This window comes from Vombatus ursinus, unplaced genomic scaffold, assembly GCF_900497805.2.
Source record: "Vombatus ursinus unplaced genomic scaffold, bare-nosed wombat genome assembly UNPS02014772.1, whole genome shotgun sequence".
Classification (NCBI taxonomy): Eukaryota; Metazoa; Chordata; class Mammalia; order Diprotodontia; family Vombatidae; genus Vombatus; species Vombatus ursinus.
In genome coordinates, this window is record NW_020954550.1 from 16168344 (window position 1) to 16185439 (window position 17096).

General features: G+C 35.3%; 1 protein-coding gene across 6 annotated transcripts in view; it reads left to right on the forward strand.

Annotated features, from left to right (window-relative positions):
- The window catches only part of PDE4D (phosphodiesterase 4D), a 1859629-nt gene that overhangs the window by 406609 nt on the left and 1435924 nt on the right, over positions 1 to 17096 (forward strand). For all 6 annotated transcript variants that reach the window (XM_027863631.1, XM_027863632.1, XM_027863633.1 and 3 more), the window contains one exon: positions 12231 to 12356. In XM_027863631.1, the coding sequence (XP_027719432.1) occupies positions 12315 to 12356 (42 nt within the window). In that variant the 5' untranslated portion in view covers positions 12231 to 12314. The remainder of the gene's footprint in view (positions 1 to 12230; positions 12357 to 17096) is intronic.

Below are 17096 nucleotides of genomic sequence, written 5' to 3' on the forward strand. Positions count from 1 at the left end.
CTACCTACAAAGAAGTGTCAAAGCCCAATGCCCTAAAATACTGGTACCTCTAATATATAAAACTAATGTTGATGCTTCTACCTTTCAATATACCTCATCCCATATTAGCCTCATAATATTTCTATAAAAGAGGAAACATAGATGCCATTACCACATTCTTCAGAAGAAACCCAGGCTAGTTACTTGTTAATTTGTTTCAGTTGTGTCCAACTCTCTGTGACCCCATTTGGGGTTTTCTTGGCAAAGATACTGGAGTGGATTGCCACTTCCTTCTCCAGCTCATTTTCCATAGGGGGAAACTGAGGCAAACAGGGTTAAATGACTTTCCCAGGGTAACACAGTTAATAAGTGTCTGAGGCCAGATTTGAACTTAGGTTTTCCAGTCTCTGGGCCTGGTACTCTATCCACCTTGCCAAAATGGTTTTCCCAGGCCACTGACAGTTGAACCTAAAACCCAGGCCTTCTGGCAAAACTTACAATATAGAAATCATTGATTCTGAATAAAGACCATCATAGTTGACTCCTGGGTCCATTCCTTTTGCCTGCCATGTCTGTCTAGTTCTATTTTCAAAGCTCCCTTTCCTGTGGGAGGGAACTATTTTCATCTTGCAGAAGACTAAATTGTACAGGGGAAGGAATGCTGAATTTAGAGTCACAGGACTGGAGTTCAAAATCCTCATTCTGTATCACCTATGTGATATAGGGGAAGTCAGGTAGCCTCTCTGGGCCACAGTTTCATAATCTATAAAATAAAGTAAGGCAAGATGATCTCTAAGACTCTGATGTCTCTATATCTATGATCATATAATCTTATGATCAGCTACCCAACTACTATTTAAGTGGAATAATAAGTATGGAATCTTATGTATTGATGAGATTGCATAGGAGAATGTTCTCTCCTAATTTTCTTTTCATTTTCTCTGAACAGAAAAAAATTGAGTGTTCTCACACTATTGTCTTTGCACAAGGACAAATTTGTAGAACTTCAGAGAATCATTTCCCTAAAAGTTAAGCTTTTGCCAAACATTTCTCAGGCATAAGTTTGATATTTGCAAGGGTTGCCATTTGTTGCTGATAATTAGAGCTTCCCAACTCCTAATATTTGTGAAAAGTTGAAATTGAGCAGAGAATGATGCAATCTTCTTTTTAAAAAAAAACAGCATGTTGAAGAATGGGAAATATTCAAAACCATAAAGTTATTTGACGATGCCTTTACCTCAAGCATGTCTGACATTGTGAGAGTTGGTCACTCAGAAAAACACTGAAGACAGAAATGTATTTGCACTTTGATACTGGGATAAAAATCTGCAGAAAGGTCAATTCAGTTTGGATCCAGCTTTGAATTAAACTCATTTGCCTTTTCAAGTTCCCTGGAAGAAAAGGGCTGTGACTGTGGTTTGGCCAGTTTTATCAAGGAAATTGTTAATTGGGGATAGAGGGGACCTAGTTAGAACTAGTTTGACTATATTAACTAGTAAGCTCAGTTAGAACAATTGATTTTACTAACCCCAGGTTGAAACACCTTATATCTTCTCTTCCCTCACTTCCCCCTTAACTAATATTCAAAAGCTCCTTGGTAACACAATGCATTTTGGAGGAACAAATGAAACAGTAAGTGAGCTATCTTATATGTAATGTGTAGGAGTTCCATGTGGTTTTTAGTTGGTTTTCCCTTTCAATGGGAAAGCAAACATTTTAAAGAAGAGGTGGCAGAACATAAGGTCACAGAATCTGTAAATGAAGTAAAACACTGAGACCTTATCATGTATCTAATGGGATCCCCAAACTATAAATGAGACTAACATTGTGGAATTACAATTATTTGTAGGTTCCCTTTATAGATACATACCTTCTTCCCTCAGCCTATAATTTGATAATTCTATAAAACATCTGTAGATCATATTTGGTCTTTAAGTTTTCTTCCCTTATGCTGACAGTCTCTTGGAGAACTTGATATTTTCATGAAAGAAAGGTTGGGTAGGTTGTCTATTAAATTTCCTACATGATCTTAAATGACCCTGTATTTATCTTAAATTACATATAATTTATGCATATATACATACATACAGGGCATCTAGGTGGTTCAGTGGATGGAGTAGTGGGTCTGCAGTCAGAAAGACTATTTTACATAAGTTTAAATTTGGCTTCAGATACTTAAAAGCTGCGATACCATGGGCAAGTCACTTCACCTTGTTTGCCTCAGTTTCCTCCCTGTAAAAAGAGTTGGAGAAGAAAATGTCAAACTATTCCAGTATTTTTGCCAAGAAAATCCCAAATAGGGTCATGAAGAGCCAGACATGATTGAAATTACTGAACAACAACATATATACTTATACAATACATGTATGAATTGCGTGTATATGTATGTGATATATAAGATATATGTGTCTATACATGTGTATGTGTATGCATGCACATGTATACATGTGTGTTTTTGTATACTTATGTCAGTCTGGCTAATTTGTGCATGTGTGGTAGAATTGAATAGAAACTCCTTGAGGGCAGGAACTTTTTTATTTTCTCTTCTCTTAACACTCTTTTTTAACCAAATCAAAGTTTTGTCCTACTACTTTTAGGTACAAAGCTGTTGACTTATGAAAGAAACAATACTTTAAAAATTTTGCCAGTTGATTAATTTTTTCTTTACACAAGTGTTTTTTTCTGGTTCTTTTATCTCCAAACCTCTCCATATGAAAGAGTAGTACAATAAAGGGACAGTCTGTAGCATGTAATAAACTCCTAATTAATGCTTGTGGATTGATGAAATCCTTCTTAACACAACATGAGGTTTTACTCTGTAAAGGCTTATGAAAAGTGAAGATGGGTTAATGAAACTATTATTCTCCCTAGTCTTGGCTATCTTGGAATATACTTAGCAATACTACTTCTTTAGTCATTTATGACTTACCTGGGTAAATTATCTGACACTCTCATCGTTTACTAATTGTACCTAAAAATATCTTTGACAAATGTCCAAATAATCAAGGGTTAGAGTAATCTCCACTTTTAAAGAAGAGTCAATAGATGAACTAGCTCTCTGAAGAGAATCCATTAAAAGTGTTGAAGGGGTAAATGTTTTGATGGCCCAGTAAAATACTCATCAATAATTGATAAAAAAAAAACTTTCTAATTCAATTCCCCAATTGTTTCACAAAATTACAGAATTGAAGCAAGGCAATGGATCTCAGTGGTGAATTTAAAAAAGAATGCCATGCATAATATGCCTAGCAAGTGGTCATTCAGACTTTCCTTGAAGATCTTTAGAGAAAGGGAGCCTAGGATATCATGAGGCAGCCTATTTCACTTTTAGACAGCTTTAATTGTTAGTAATTTTTTCCCTTACATCTAATCTAATTTCTACCCACTGCTTCTAGTTCTTCCCTCAACTCAACACAGAAAAAATCAAATCTGTCTTTAATGTGACATCCCTCCAAATCCTTGAAAACAGCTGTCATGTGCCCTGACTGTTCTCCAAGCTAAATATCTTGAGTTCTTTCAATTCATCCTCATGTAACACAAACTTGATAAGATGGAAATTGAACAAAAATGAGAAAAAATATCTTTGACTGAAATGAAAGTAAATCCCTAGGCCCATCAAGGTAATTTAGATAGTGATATTGTACTTAATAGCAGATCCTACTCAGAATGAATTTGAGAATAAGTAGAATTGGAAGGAAAGGAGGAATTTATTAGTCATTTTTCACTGAAAAGGGTTACTCTGATATTTGGTCACTGCTCTATTTTTATTAGTAATTTTCATTCAACTTAAAGAAAATATAACTTTAAAATGTCCAGCTCTGTTCATCCTGATTTTATATTCATCTAGAACCCTTTTGAACTATAAATTCATTTTCTAGGCAGACAGACCCACCAGAAATTAAATGCTCTTTTGTGAATATGCAGTCCAGATTCTTGAGCCAATTCTATCTGTCAGCCTGGGCTTGCCAGTATAAATTAGCTACATGGTTTTGGGGCATATGGAGAGCCACTTTTCCTACAGCCCATGTCCTAGAGCCTTAGTGAGTTGACTATAAAAGTTCTAAACTCATAGAAATGGCAGAACAGAAAACCTGTGACTGAAAAAAAATTTAAAAATTTATAAAGAAAACCTGTGTCTGAGAGATCCAACCCAGAAATTATCATGACCCTATTAATATTCAGTAGTACTTAAGGATCTTTCAATAAATATCCTTCACACACACACACACACACACACACACACACACACACACACACACACTAGCGAATTAGGGCAGAGGTACAAGTTCAATCAGACAATAAGTTAGCCGCTCTGCTCTGTGGTTAACAGAATGGACCCTGAATCACTTATCATATAATTACAAATTTATATCCTTGGTCACAAAAGGCATTAAGCAAGAGTGTGAGAGGCTAGATTAGTGCAAGTTGATTATCATGACTAGAAATACACATCAAAGTACAAATTCTACTGTTGATGGTAGGTTAGGGAAATAATTGTCCTATATCAAAGATAACTACTTTATTTATTCATATATTTATTTATCAATTATTTATTCCTTTATCATTTATTTATAACTTTCTGAAGATAAGTGAACAGGTGCAGATTCTACCAAATGAGTAAACTCATCCTGTGTCAACATTTACCTGGGAGAAAACTGAGGAAAGTTTGTGGGGTCAAAAATTGTGTTAGAGATTATATTTATAACATTGTTATTACAGAATTGTATAAATTGTTCTCTTGGTTCTATTCATTTAACTTTGTATGAGTTGATGAAAATGTTTTTAGATTTTCTGAACTCATCTTTTTAATTTCTTACAGTACAATAATATTTTATTGCATTAGTGTACTGTAACTTGTTCAACCATTCCCCAAATGATGAACATCCCCTCAAGTTCCAAAACTTTGCTACCACAAAAAATCAGCTGTGAATATATTTGTATATATGAGTCCCTTTCCTCTCTTTTTAATATATTTATCTATATCTCTTTGGGGCATAGACGTAGCATGCCAGTACATATGTCCAGTTGAAAAGTTTTTGGAGCATATTTCCAAATTTTTTTTTCCAGAATGGTTGGACAACTTCACAACTCCACCAACAGTACATTAATGTACTTATTTTCCGACATCCCCTCTAGCATTTGTTATTTTCCATTCTTTAAGAAATCTTAACTAATCTGATAGGTGTGAGGTGGTATGTCAGAGTTGTTTTAATTTGCATTTCTCTAATTATCAATGATTTAGAACAATTTTTCACATGGCTATTTTAGCTTTGATTTCTTCCTCTAAAAACTGCCTATTCATATGCTTTGACCATTTATTTATCTGTTGGGGAGTGGCTCTTATACATTTGACTCAGTTCCCTGTATGTTTTAGAAATGAGATTTTTATCAGAGAAATTTTCTGCAAACATTTTTTTTATTTCTCTGAGAAAATTTCTTCTTCAAATGTTAGCTGCATTTGGATTGTTGGCCTAAAACTTTTAAAATTTAATATAATTTAAATTATCCATTTTACTTCTTGCAATTCTCTATATCACTTTTTGGTAATGAACTCTTCCTCTATCCACATATCTGACAGATAATTTCTTGCATGCCCCATCAATAGCTTATGATATCACCCTTTATGTCTAAATCATGAACCCATTTTGAGCTTGCTTTGGTATATGGAAGGGGATATTGGTCTATGACTAGTTTCTGTAAGACTACTTTCCAGTTTTCCCAACAGTTTTTATCATACAGAAAATTCTTGCCCCAAGAGCTGGGATCTTGAGATTCATCAAACGCTAGGTTACTGTCACCATTTGCTTCTATATATTGTGTACCTAATATTTTCCAAAGGTAAACCACTCTGCTTCTTATCCAGTAACAAATGATTTTGATTATTACATCTTTGAAGTATAATTTAAGATCTAGTGGTGCTAGACCCCTTCCTTTCTATTCTTTTTCCATTGATTCCTTTAAAAGTATTGTTTTTTTGATCCTCTAGAAAAAAATTATTAGTTTTTCTAACTCTATAAAATATTTCTTTGGTGGTTTTATTGTTATGGCACTAAGTAAATTAATTTAGGTGATTTTTATTATATTGGCTCAGCTTATCCATGAACAGTTTTTCTGGTTATTTAGATCTGTATTTATGTGTGTAAAAATGTTTTGTAATATTCTTCATGCACTTCTTGTTGGTATCTTGGCAGACAGACTCAAGTATTTTATATTGTCTGTAGTTGTTATAACTGTAATTTTTCTTTCTGTCTCTTCCTGCCGGGTTTTGTTAGTGATATATACAAGTGCTAATGATTTGTATAAGTTTACTTCATAACTTGCACCTTAGCTGAAGTTGCTGTTTCAATTAGTTTTTCAGTTGACCCTCATGGTTTCTTTAAGTATGAAAATAAATTTTAGTAAGTTTCTTCTTTAAGAAAAAAATCCTCCCTTTTTGCAGGTGATATCACCATTGTATCACCTGCATAAAGAGAGGATTTTTTTTCTTCCTTGCCTATGCTTATTGCTTCGATTTCTTTCATTTCTAGTACATTATCGAAGAGTAATGGTGCTCATAGATTTGCTTCACTCCTAATCTTTTTTGAAAGTGTTTTATATTGCTGATAATGCTTCCTCTTAGTTTTTAGATATATGCTGCTTATCATTTTGACAAATGCTTCATTTTTTCTTATGCTTTCTAGTGTTTTTTTCTTCAAAGAGAGCATTGTATTTTGTTAAAAGCTTTTGTTAAAAGCTTTCTGTATTTGAAATAGTCATGTGATTTTTGTTGCTTTTGTTATTGATATGGTAAATGTTTATAGTTTTTCTAATATTGAACCAGTCCTACATTCCTGGTATAAATCCATCCTGGTCATAGTGTATGATATTTGGGATATATTGCTATAATATCCTTGCTAGCACTTTATTTAAATTTTTTTTTGCATTGATATTCATTAGTCTGTTGGTTTCTTTTTCTTTTTTGACCTTACCAGGTTTGGATATCAAGACCATATATGTATTATAGAAGAAATTTGGTAGGATTCCTTCTTTAACCCATTTTTTCAAACTTTATGCAATATTGAAATTAATTCTTCTTTAAATATTTAGTAGAATTATCTTGTAAATCTATCTGGTTCTAAATGTTTTTTTTTTTTTCTTCTTCTAGAGTTCATCTATGGCTTATTTCATTTTTTTTCCTAAGATAGAGTTACTTGAGTATTTATTTCTTGTTTTGGCAATCTGGGAAATTATTTTTTTAATATATATCCAACAGGCAGCTAGGTGGCACAGTGGATAGAGCTCCAGCCTTGGAGTCAAGAGGACCTGAGTTCAAATTTGGCCTTAGACACTTTACATTTAATAGCTGTGTAACCCTAGACAAGTCACTTAACCCCAATTGTTTCACCAAAAAAAGTTTAAAAAATACATCCATTTTATTATGATTGTTGGTTTTATTCATATTGATAACTTCACTTTCTTCTTTAACATCAAATTAGTTAGATGGCTATCTGTTTTGTTGTTCTTCATCTTTAAAAAAGACAGTTCTTAGTTTAACTTATTAGTTAATTTTCTAAACATTTTTGTTTAAAATCCTCAGATTTTCAGGATTTCTGTTTTGGTATTTAATTGAGGGGGGAGTGTTAGTTTTTTTCTAGTTTTTTTTCTTTTTTTAGTTGCATGTTCAATTCATTGATCTGTCCTTCCTTCCTTCCTTCTTTCCTTCTCTATTTCTCTTTTTCAATTAACTTTAATTTTTGCTTCAAAGGTGTTTTGTTGAATGTATTTTTATTGCATTATGATTAGAAAAATTCATTTGATATTTCTGCTTTCCTGAATTTCTGAGGTTTTTATACCTTAATAAAATGATCACTTTTTGTGAAGGTGCCACAAACTCCTTTCTCTTACCATTTATATCTTACTTTTCCAAAAAAAATTTCATTTCCTTCACTTCTTTCTTGTTTATTTTATAGTTGGATTTATCTAGGTCTGAAAGGGGGTAAACTGAGGTTCCCCAATATTATAATCTTAATAACAATTTCCTCCTATATCTCATTTAACTTTTCCTTTAAGAATTTAGATACTATGCCATTTGGTACATATATGTTCAGGATTATATTAATTCATTATCTGTGGTGACTTCTATCAAAAATATAGTTTTCCCTGTTTACTTCTTTTAATTGAGTTTATCTTTGCTTTTGATTTTTTTCTGAGACTCTTATTACTACCCCTGCTTTTTTTATTTCAGCTGATGTATAATAGATTCTGCTCTAGGCCTTTATTTTAACACTATGTGTTTCTTTCTGTTTCAGGTGTGTTTCTTGTAAACAACATATTGTTGGTTTGTGGTTTTTAATCTAATCTGTTATTCTATTCTGTTTTATGAATGACTTCATGCCATTCACATTCACACTAACTCACTATTTTCCTTCATCCTATTTTCTTTTACCTTTCCTTCTCTTTCTTTACCCTGCCAACTTTAAGTGTTTTTCTTCTGTCCACTACCATCATGTCCTTTACTCTTCCTTTATCCCCCCTGACCTTTTTCTTAACTCCTTTGCTTCCTACTTCCCTGTTGGGTAAGTTGAGTAAGTTTCTGTACCAAAATGTGCATGTATAAGTGTGTATATGTGTTCTTCCCTCCTTGAACCAGTTTAGATAAGAGTGAGGTTTAAGTGTTGCCCCCTTGATTGCATAACTCTTCCTTGCTCATCCCATTTATGTGAGATGATTTCTCCCATATTCTTCTCCTTCTCTTCCTACATATTCCTTGTCTTCATACCTCCATGCTTCATTTGAGATTATCCAAACATAATAGAATAGTTCCTAGGCCCTCTGTCTAATTAGACCCCTCCAAAACCTCTGGTGATTTAAAGTTCTTGAGAGTTGCATATGTCATCTCTTGTTATAAGAATTCAAACCATTTAACTTTGTTTGATACATTATGATTTCTCACTCATATTTGCGTTTTTGTACTTCTCTTGAGACCTGTGTTTATATGTCATTTTAAAAATTCTGCTCTAGTCTATTCAACAGGGATGTTTGAAAGACCTCTATTTCATTAATTGCCCATTTTTCACCCAGGAGGATTAATTTAGTTTTTTCTAGGTAGGTTGTCAGTAATTCTCGATCATCTGCCTGCACAGAATATCATATTTGCAGCTTTCTGTTCCTTTACTGTGGTAGCTACTAAATCTTATATGAACCTGACTGTACAGTACCTGGTTCCACAGTACTCGAATTGCTTGTTTTTGGCTGCTTTCAATATTTACTCCTTGACCTTGAGAGTTCCATATTTTGATTGTGGTATTCCTGAGAGCTTTCATTTTGGAATTTCTTTCAGGAGATGACTGATGGAATCTTTCCATTTTTACTATGCCATCTTGTTGTAAGATATTTTGGTGGTTTTCCTTTATTATATTTTTAAATGTGTTATCTAGGCTTTTTTTGTCCAGTGGTTCTTAAATCATCTGTCCTCAATCTATTTTCAACTAATCTGTCAATCAATAAACATATATTAGGTACCTACTTTGTGCTATGCACTGTGCTAATTATTGGGGACACATAAAGAAGCCCTCAAGTCTTTGCCCTCAAGAAGTTTACAAGTCATTTTTCTTATCAGGGTATTTTACATTTTCTTCTATTTTTTCAGTCTTTTGACTTTTTTCATTATTTATCAATGCCTCATGGAGTAATTAGCTTCCATTTGGCCAATTCTAATTTGTATGGAGTTATTTTCTTCAGAAATATTTTGTGCTTATTTTACGAAGCTATCAATTCTCTTTTCCTAACCTTTTTGCATGGCTCACATTTCTTTTCCATTTTTTCTACCATTTATTTGCATTTTCTTTTTAAAATATTTCTGTTCTTTTTAATCCTTTTAATACTTCAAGGAATTCTTGTTAGGCATGTGTCCAACCTGCATTTTTTTCTTTGAGGTTTTGCTTGTAGATGTTTTCAAGTCATTGTTTTCTTACATGTTTGTTACTTGAGCTTTCTTACCACCATAGTAGTTCTTTATAGTCAAGGTACTTTTCTTTCTCATTCTTTCAACCTACTTCTGTTTTTGGATTTTATATCACTGTTTGGTTCTTCTCACTTCTTGGGGAGATATCTGCCTGAGCTTCTGTCCTTTAATGTCCCTCTGTTTTCATAGCTTATTCTGGAGTTGTGGAAGTTTTCAGTGCTTTCCAAAGTGGTGTGATCCATTAAGAGCTCTATTCACTGTCCTCCTGGTCTGAGTTTCACAAATTTTTGTTCCAGGTTTACGCCTGTTGGTTTGTGTATAGTTGAGTTCCAATAGACTACTGCTGTACTTACTCACTGCTGTCCAACTGGAATATTCTGCAGGTTCATAGTGATTGAATTCTTGGCTCCCCTTTGGTCTTGGTCTTCTCCCTCAGTTATTGTGGGCTCATGTGCTAGGCTATGAGTTGGAACTGAGTCAGTGCTTTGTTTGTGGGCTCAGAGCCTCATAGTTATGTTTCTCAAATTTGTTCTTTGCTCAGTATACAGCTATGGATGGCCCTGATGGCTCACAATTGCTCCTCTCTGATCTAGACCTATAATCCATAATCGGGAAATGGACAACTGAGATACCATATGGTGCCTTTTCTTGCTCTCAGCACTACTTTAGGTGTGTGCTGGGATTACTTTCTGTTCTAGTGAGGGTTTTTTTGTTTGTTTTTGTCCTGTTACTCTGTTTTGGTTCCCTTTCCATCCCTGGGTACTGGAAAACTCCCTGTCTTTACCACCACTACTGTTGAGTTCTGCTCCTTGGCAGGCCCTACCCCAGTATTCACAGACCTCTGTGTCTTCCTAGGCTACTTTGGGATGGGACAATGACTCACTGTGATTTTTTATTGGTTTTCTAGATGAAAATTTAGTCTGGTATATTTTCTAGATTGTTGTAAAGGAGGTGAGCTAAGTGAATAAGGTCAAAAATGCTTCCTCTCACTCTGCCTTCTTGCTTCCTCTTCTTGGTCACTTCTTTTCTTAGGCAAATTGCTTACAGTCTTCAGACCTTGATCTCTTCAATTGTAAAATGAGGAAGTTATACTTGATGACCTACAAGGTCTAGATCTATAAGCCTTTTGTCATATTGTTTGCCCTTTTCTGGATGCTCTCTACCTTAGTTTCTTCCTAAAATGTTGTGCTCCCAAACTGAATGCAGCATTCCAGATGTGGTCTGACTAGGGTAGAATATTGTAAGACTATGATTACTACTAGAAATTGTGCCTCTTTCAAAGTAACCTAAAATTGCATTCATTCTTTTTTTTTTGCTTTCATATCACACTATTGACTCATATTTAGAATGTACTGCTATTAAAATCCACAGATTTCTGTTTAGGCAAAGTGTTACATAATTATGTCTCTCCTATCTTTATCTTTGCTAATTGATTTTTGAAACTGTGTTAGGCTTTTCATTCATTCCCATTAAATTGCATGTCAATAGATTCAGTCCAGGGTTCTATCCTATTAAAAACTTTTTGGATGGCACCTATTATTAAATACTTACTAAGTGAAAAATACTGTAATAGTCACTGGAGATGCAAAGATGAAAGACAAAACAGTCCCTGGTGTCCAGGGACACATCCTTCAATAATTCTATGGATCTATGGTCACATCAATGTAAAGACTCCCTACAATGGTTCATAAAGTAACCCATCACCTTTTGTGCTATTCTTGTCCATGTGTTCTCCTACTTTAAGGGAAGACTTGGACAAGAACTCTATGCACTGGAAGCTTTTTCTAAGTCTGTAAAGCTTACAGATAAGGCACTATATCTCCTATGTCATCGAACCTTTGTATCTCTTATCCCCCACTATAATGATAAGAAAGAAAAAAAAAACCCTGTAACCTAATAAATCAGGCACTGACTATTTTGTTCTATTTATTTGATGGGTATTTAAGTTTTAGGCCAAAAGGCATTGACTCCCTTATTGTACAAGTGAGAGCTAACATTTGTATGTAGTGATAGCCTATATATTTATTGAAATTTGAGCAGTGTCTTACAAATTTGCCTTTATGTCTACCCCCAAAAATTGCTTCTTATGGCACAGAGATAATTGTGGAAATATAGAACTTGTATTTAGCAAAAATAGCTTTAGAAAAATAATTTACATGTCCTTATGTAGCTTTATACATTACACCTATTAACTTCTTGTTATAATTTTTAAGTGAACAGTCCAATCACCAGTTAGATTGTAGACAACATTTCTAATCACATGAATTAAACATCTACTGAATTATGAGTTTCTTTGCTTTCTCTTCAGCATGTCATTTGGCATTTGATTGGCTTGGAGTGAGGGCTATAGAGACCACTAGCAACGATCTGAATTACTGAATATAATACTACCATGGAAAAAAACACGAGTGATTTGCTTTCGCGCAACAAAAGTGTAAGTTTTTGTTTGTTTGTTTTTCCACGATATGTGTTCACCCTTTGGCTCAAATCATGCATTGCTTTTCTTTTCTTTCTTTGTGGAATTTGATTACTGTGATAATGTAACAAAGTTTGCTAAGTTTTTGTCTTCTGATTGCGTGTTACCCATGAGAATCATGGCTCAATATGAACAAGTGAAGTTCTGTTTGTGGTATTGTGCCTACAGTGACTTAGTTGACATTTGAATGAACAATTCTGTCCAGCTGATTTGAATGCATTAATATGAATTGGTACCCTCTGTGGATGGATACTGTATATGAGTGTGTGCTCATGTAAACAGAGAAACCAACTATGGGTATAATTTTGCTTCTGAAACATGAGGCTTTCTGAGAAGTCAGAACATATGGAACCTTCCAGGGCCAGAATGATAAGGTTCCCAGCTCTTTAAATCCATCATTTTTTCCCCATGGTGAGCAATGGAAAAGCCTTTTTTATTTAGATTTAGATGATCTAGGATCAAACCCTACTTCTGGACTTACAACTGATAGAACATTTGACAATTTACATCCTCTCTGGGCTCCATTTTCTGATATGTAAAATGAAAGTGTTAGGCAAAATGATACCCCTTCCAACTCCAAATGTATCATTCTTTGATCAAAAGTGTCAAATCACAGGAAGTGCATATTGTGATCAAGTGATTGGTGTTTTGAATATTAATGTGTTTATAATGCTGGTATGTGCCACCTTGTTAGCTACTTTATATTGCTAGTCTGTGCTACCTAGTGAGTGTCAGGCTGATGGGATAGTAGGGATTAGACATTTAGACCTGCATTCTCAGATAGTGGCAGCTGTACTCTAGTATCAGAGGGAATGAACATTAAGGTGCCAGTGGGAGGCAGAAGAATTTTGGCAGTGGAAAGCAGAGCAAGAGTTCAATACCAATTGGAGAGGCAGAGTATGGGGGAGAGAGAGTTGAAGTCAGCAAGGAGTCGGAGGCACTGACTGGTTGTTCCAATTAGAGAAGGTCAATACTGAATTAAAGAGAGGGGAAGTTAAGTGCTCAACCTAGAAACAAGGAGAAAAAACCAACTTGGAGAACAGGTACTGAAATCGATCATGCCTGCTTCCCAGTTAACTTTTTTACCTGTTCAATGGGTTTTTGACCTCTTTGAGTGAATGTTGACCCCTCCCTTTTGGCTTTTCAAGTAGCAACACACATAGATTAGACAAGCTTTTACTTAAATGGCTTTTAAAAGTTAAATAACATTAAATTTTTCACTAATCTTACTAAATTTTTGTAATCTCATGGAACCCAGGATAGTTTTTCTACTTCTATCAGTCCACAAAATATAATAAAGACAACCATACCTAGAAAGAGTAGTCTGCACTTATTGTCTCTACTTTCTCACTATCTCTTTCCTATTTAACTCTTTTTAATTCAGTTTCCCACTTCACCTCTGCCAACAAGCATTTATTATGTGCCCCGTACTGTGCTGAGTGCTAGAAGTACAAAGAATGCCAAAAACATAGTCTGTACCCTCAAAGAGCTCACATTCTAATGGGGGAGACAGTATGAAAATAACTATGCAGTATAAGATGTATACAGAGTAAATGGGACGGAATTCCAGAAGGAAGGCACTGGAATGAGAGTGAAGGTGAGAGGAACCAAGAGTTTCTGCAGAAGCTAGGATTTGAGTTGAGTTCTGAAGGAGGCAGGGAAAATAAAAGAGAATATTCAAGGTGAGAGAGACAGCTACTGAAAAGGTACAGAGTTGGGAGATAGAAGATTGTGTGTGAGGAGGAGCAAGAAGGCTCATGTCACTGAATTGTAGAGTGTGTGGAGGTATGTAAAAGGTATTAAAACTGGATAGATAGGAAGGGGACAGATTGTGGAGGGCTTTAGATGGCAAACAGTACTTTATATTTGATCTTAGAGGTAATCGGGAACAACTGGAGATTTTTGAGAAGAGTGAGTGGGATGATATGACTAGACCTGGGCTTTGGGAACATCACTTAGCCCAGTGGAGACTGATTAGAAAGGAGAAGATTTGAATCAAGGACACCAGCTAGAAGACTGTTGGAACAGTCCGCATTAGAGGTGCTGAAGGCCTTTACGAGGGTTGTGGCAATGTGAGGGGAGAGGAGAGGATGCACATCAGAGATATAGGGAAGGTATTGGCAATGGATTTACTAAGAGGGATGTAACTGAGTGGGAATCAAGATGACACCAAGGTTGTAAGCTTGAATGACTAGAAGCATAAGGAGGCCAAGTGCAGAAACTGTAAGTTACAACTCTAAATGTGAGCAAGATCTGCAAAATACTTCTTTCTCTTGACTGAGGCCTTCTGCCTATGCTAGCTCAAGAACCTCACTTTATAATATCTGTCCAAGGCACCCCAAGGGACAAAAATGAAGAAACAATGGGGTCTGATAATTCTAATGCCACCTGTGAGACTGTCCCATCCTAAGACCCCACAATTAACAGATTAGTCAGCTGGTTGTCCTTTTCCCTAGTCCTAGAAATTTCCAATCATTACCTAATCTGGCTCCAGACCCTAGAGGACTATGTGGAGAGCAATTTTACATGCCATATCATATTTCAGCAAGAAAAAGTAGAAACCATTTATTGTGATTTTCCCTACTGCCACTCACTATATTCCTGGACTGCACCTTCCAGATGCCCTTACCATAGGATTTTCAGCTGGACAAGGTCTTGTCTATTTGAACAACCTTTTCCAGGTATAAAGAAGACTTTAATCATATTTTTCCCACTACCATCTGATCTAGGTCAGACCCCTGGTGGACTGGGAGACTTCTAGCAATTTCATAGATTATGCTATTTCATTTAGGAAAATGCCTCCTGATGGCTCTGTTCCACCATTTCAGCACCAAAGTGAAAGCATACAAGGTTGTGATGAAAACAGATTTTTATTATTTCCATCATGTGAATATTAACAACATGCCCCTTTGAGTTCTCCAAGGGAATGAAGGCATCCAAACTGATGTAGTTGTGCCTTGAGAACATTTATACACATCTAAAAAATCACCAAAGGAAACACATTTCTCAGCTATAAAGCCTGCTCTGTGTTAACAGGATGATGTGAATGATGTCCCAAGGCCATTCTCTTTCTATATTTTACAGTGTCACTATTCAGATGTGAAAGGTGAAAGAATGAATGAATGCACATGCAGAGGGAGGAGGGAAACCTGGTACATGCACTCAGCAGGGCTTCCTCAAGAATAAGCTGTATTAAAATAGTAGGACAAATGTGCCTAGAAGAGCTTGAATTGTTTGCTACAAATGGATTTGACCTTTAGCACATTTACACTCATCTCTTTTTCAAACTCAAAGGGCAGGAATGTCCAAGTATATTTGTTGGGTTGGTATTTTGCTACATTGATTATTGCTTAAAATAAATGGGGCGGTGATTGGGTCTTTCCATTACGTGGAGGTTTCCATGTGATTGGAGCAGTTCAATATATGTTTTATCAAGTAGTGAATCCATAGCTGAAGATATGAAGTAGATATAGCAACAAAATTGCCCTGTGCTGCAAATATTCGCCTGATTAATGGGGTAGTTAGGAAGGGAAATGAAGTGAGAATAAAGATATATATGTCTATATAGAGAGACATACAACTAGCATATTTTCATTAGGTGAAGGTGGCATGGGTGTGGTCTGGATGGAGGAAGGACACCTTGGAACACTCCAAGGTTCTGATCCTGCTAAAAGTATAGTCAACAAGGGGAAGAAGCGTATCACTGCTAGAAAGTGCAGAGGGTAAGCAGGAGTCAGAGGGCATGAAGCTGGCAGTGGGGCAGGCAGGGGAAGAAAGACACTGGTGGCTATGAAATTTTTCACCCCAGAGTAAAAATCTAAATGCTCCAACCTAGTTTTATATCTAGACAAGAATAAGTTTGATTCAATTCAGTAAATGTATTAAGCACCTACTATGTGTCAGATGTTGTGTTAGACACTGGAGATATAAGGAGAAAAATAAACCAATTCATACCCTCAAGGAGCTTACATTCTACTGGGGGAGAAAAAAAAAACATATACACAGTAGATAATAAAGAAGTATGAAACATATACAAAGTAAATGGAAAGTAATTTTTTGAAGATGAGGGGAGCTATATGTTATTATATGACTATATTTCCATGCAGATTTTGTTAATAATAGTAACCATAATAATAGAGCAATGAACTTGGAATCAAGAGACCTGAATTAAAATTCCATTTCAAATACTTCTTAGCTGTGTGAACCCAGGCAAGTCACTTGACCTTGGTGTGCCTCAGTTCTCTCATTTGTGAAACAGGGATAATAATTGCACCTACATGCTGGGCTTATTATGAGGATCAAATGAGATATATGTAAAGTGCTTTGCAAACCTTAAAGCTCTAGGTAAATGGTAGCTAGTTTTATCATTATAACAGCTGACATGTAAACTCCTCCATTAGAAATCTCCTTGAATCCAGGGGGTATTTTTACTTTTTTCTTTGTGTCTTCCATACTTAGCACATTGCTGGAATATAGTAAGTGCTAAATAAATACTTGTTGATTGATTGTTTGGTTAGTTGACCAATTATAATTCTTATCACTACATGTATTCTTTAGAATCAAACCTCAGGAAAGAGGACTCTGAACAGACCCAGTGATTCATTCCGTGGCACAATAGAAAGAGGATTTGTCTTGATATCAGAGGATCTGATTTTGAATCCTGGCTCTGCTACATTTGCTCCCTGTGTGATCATGAGC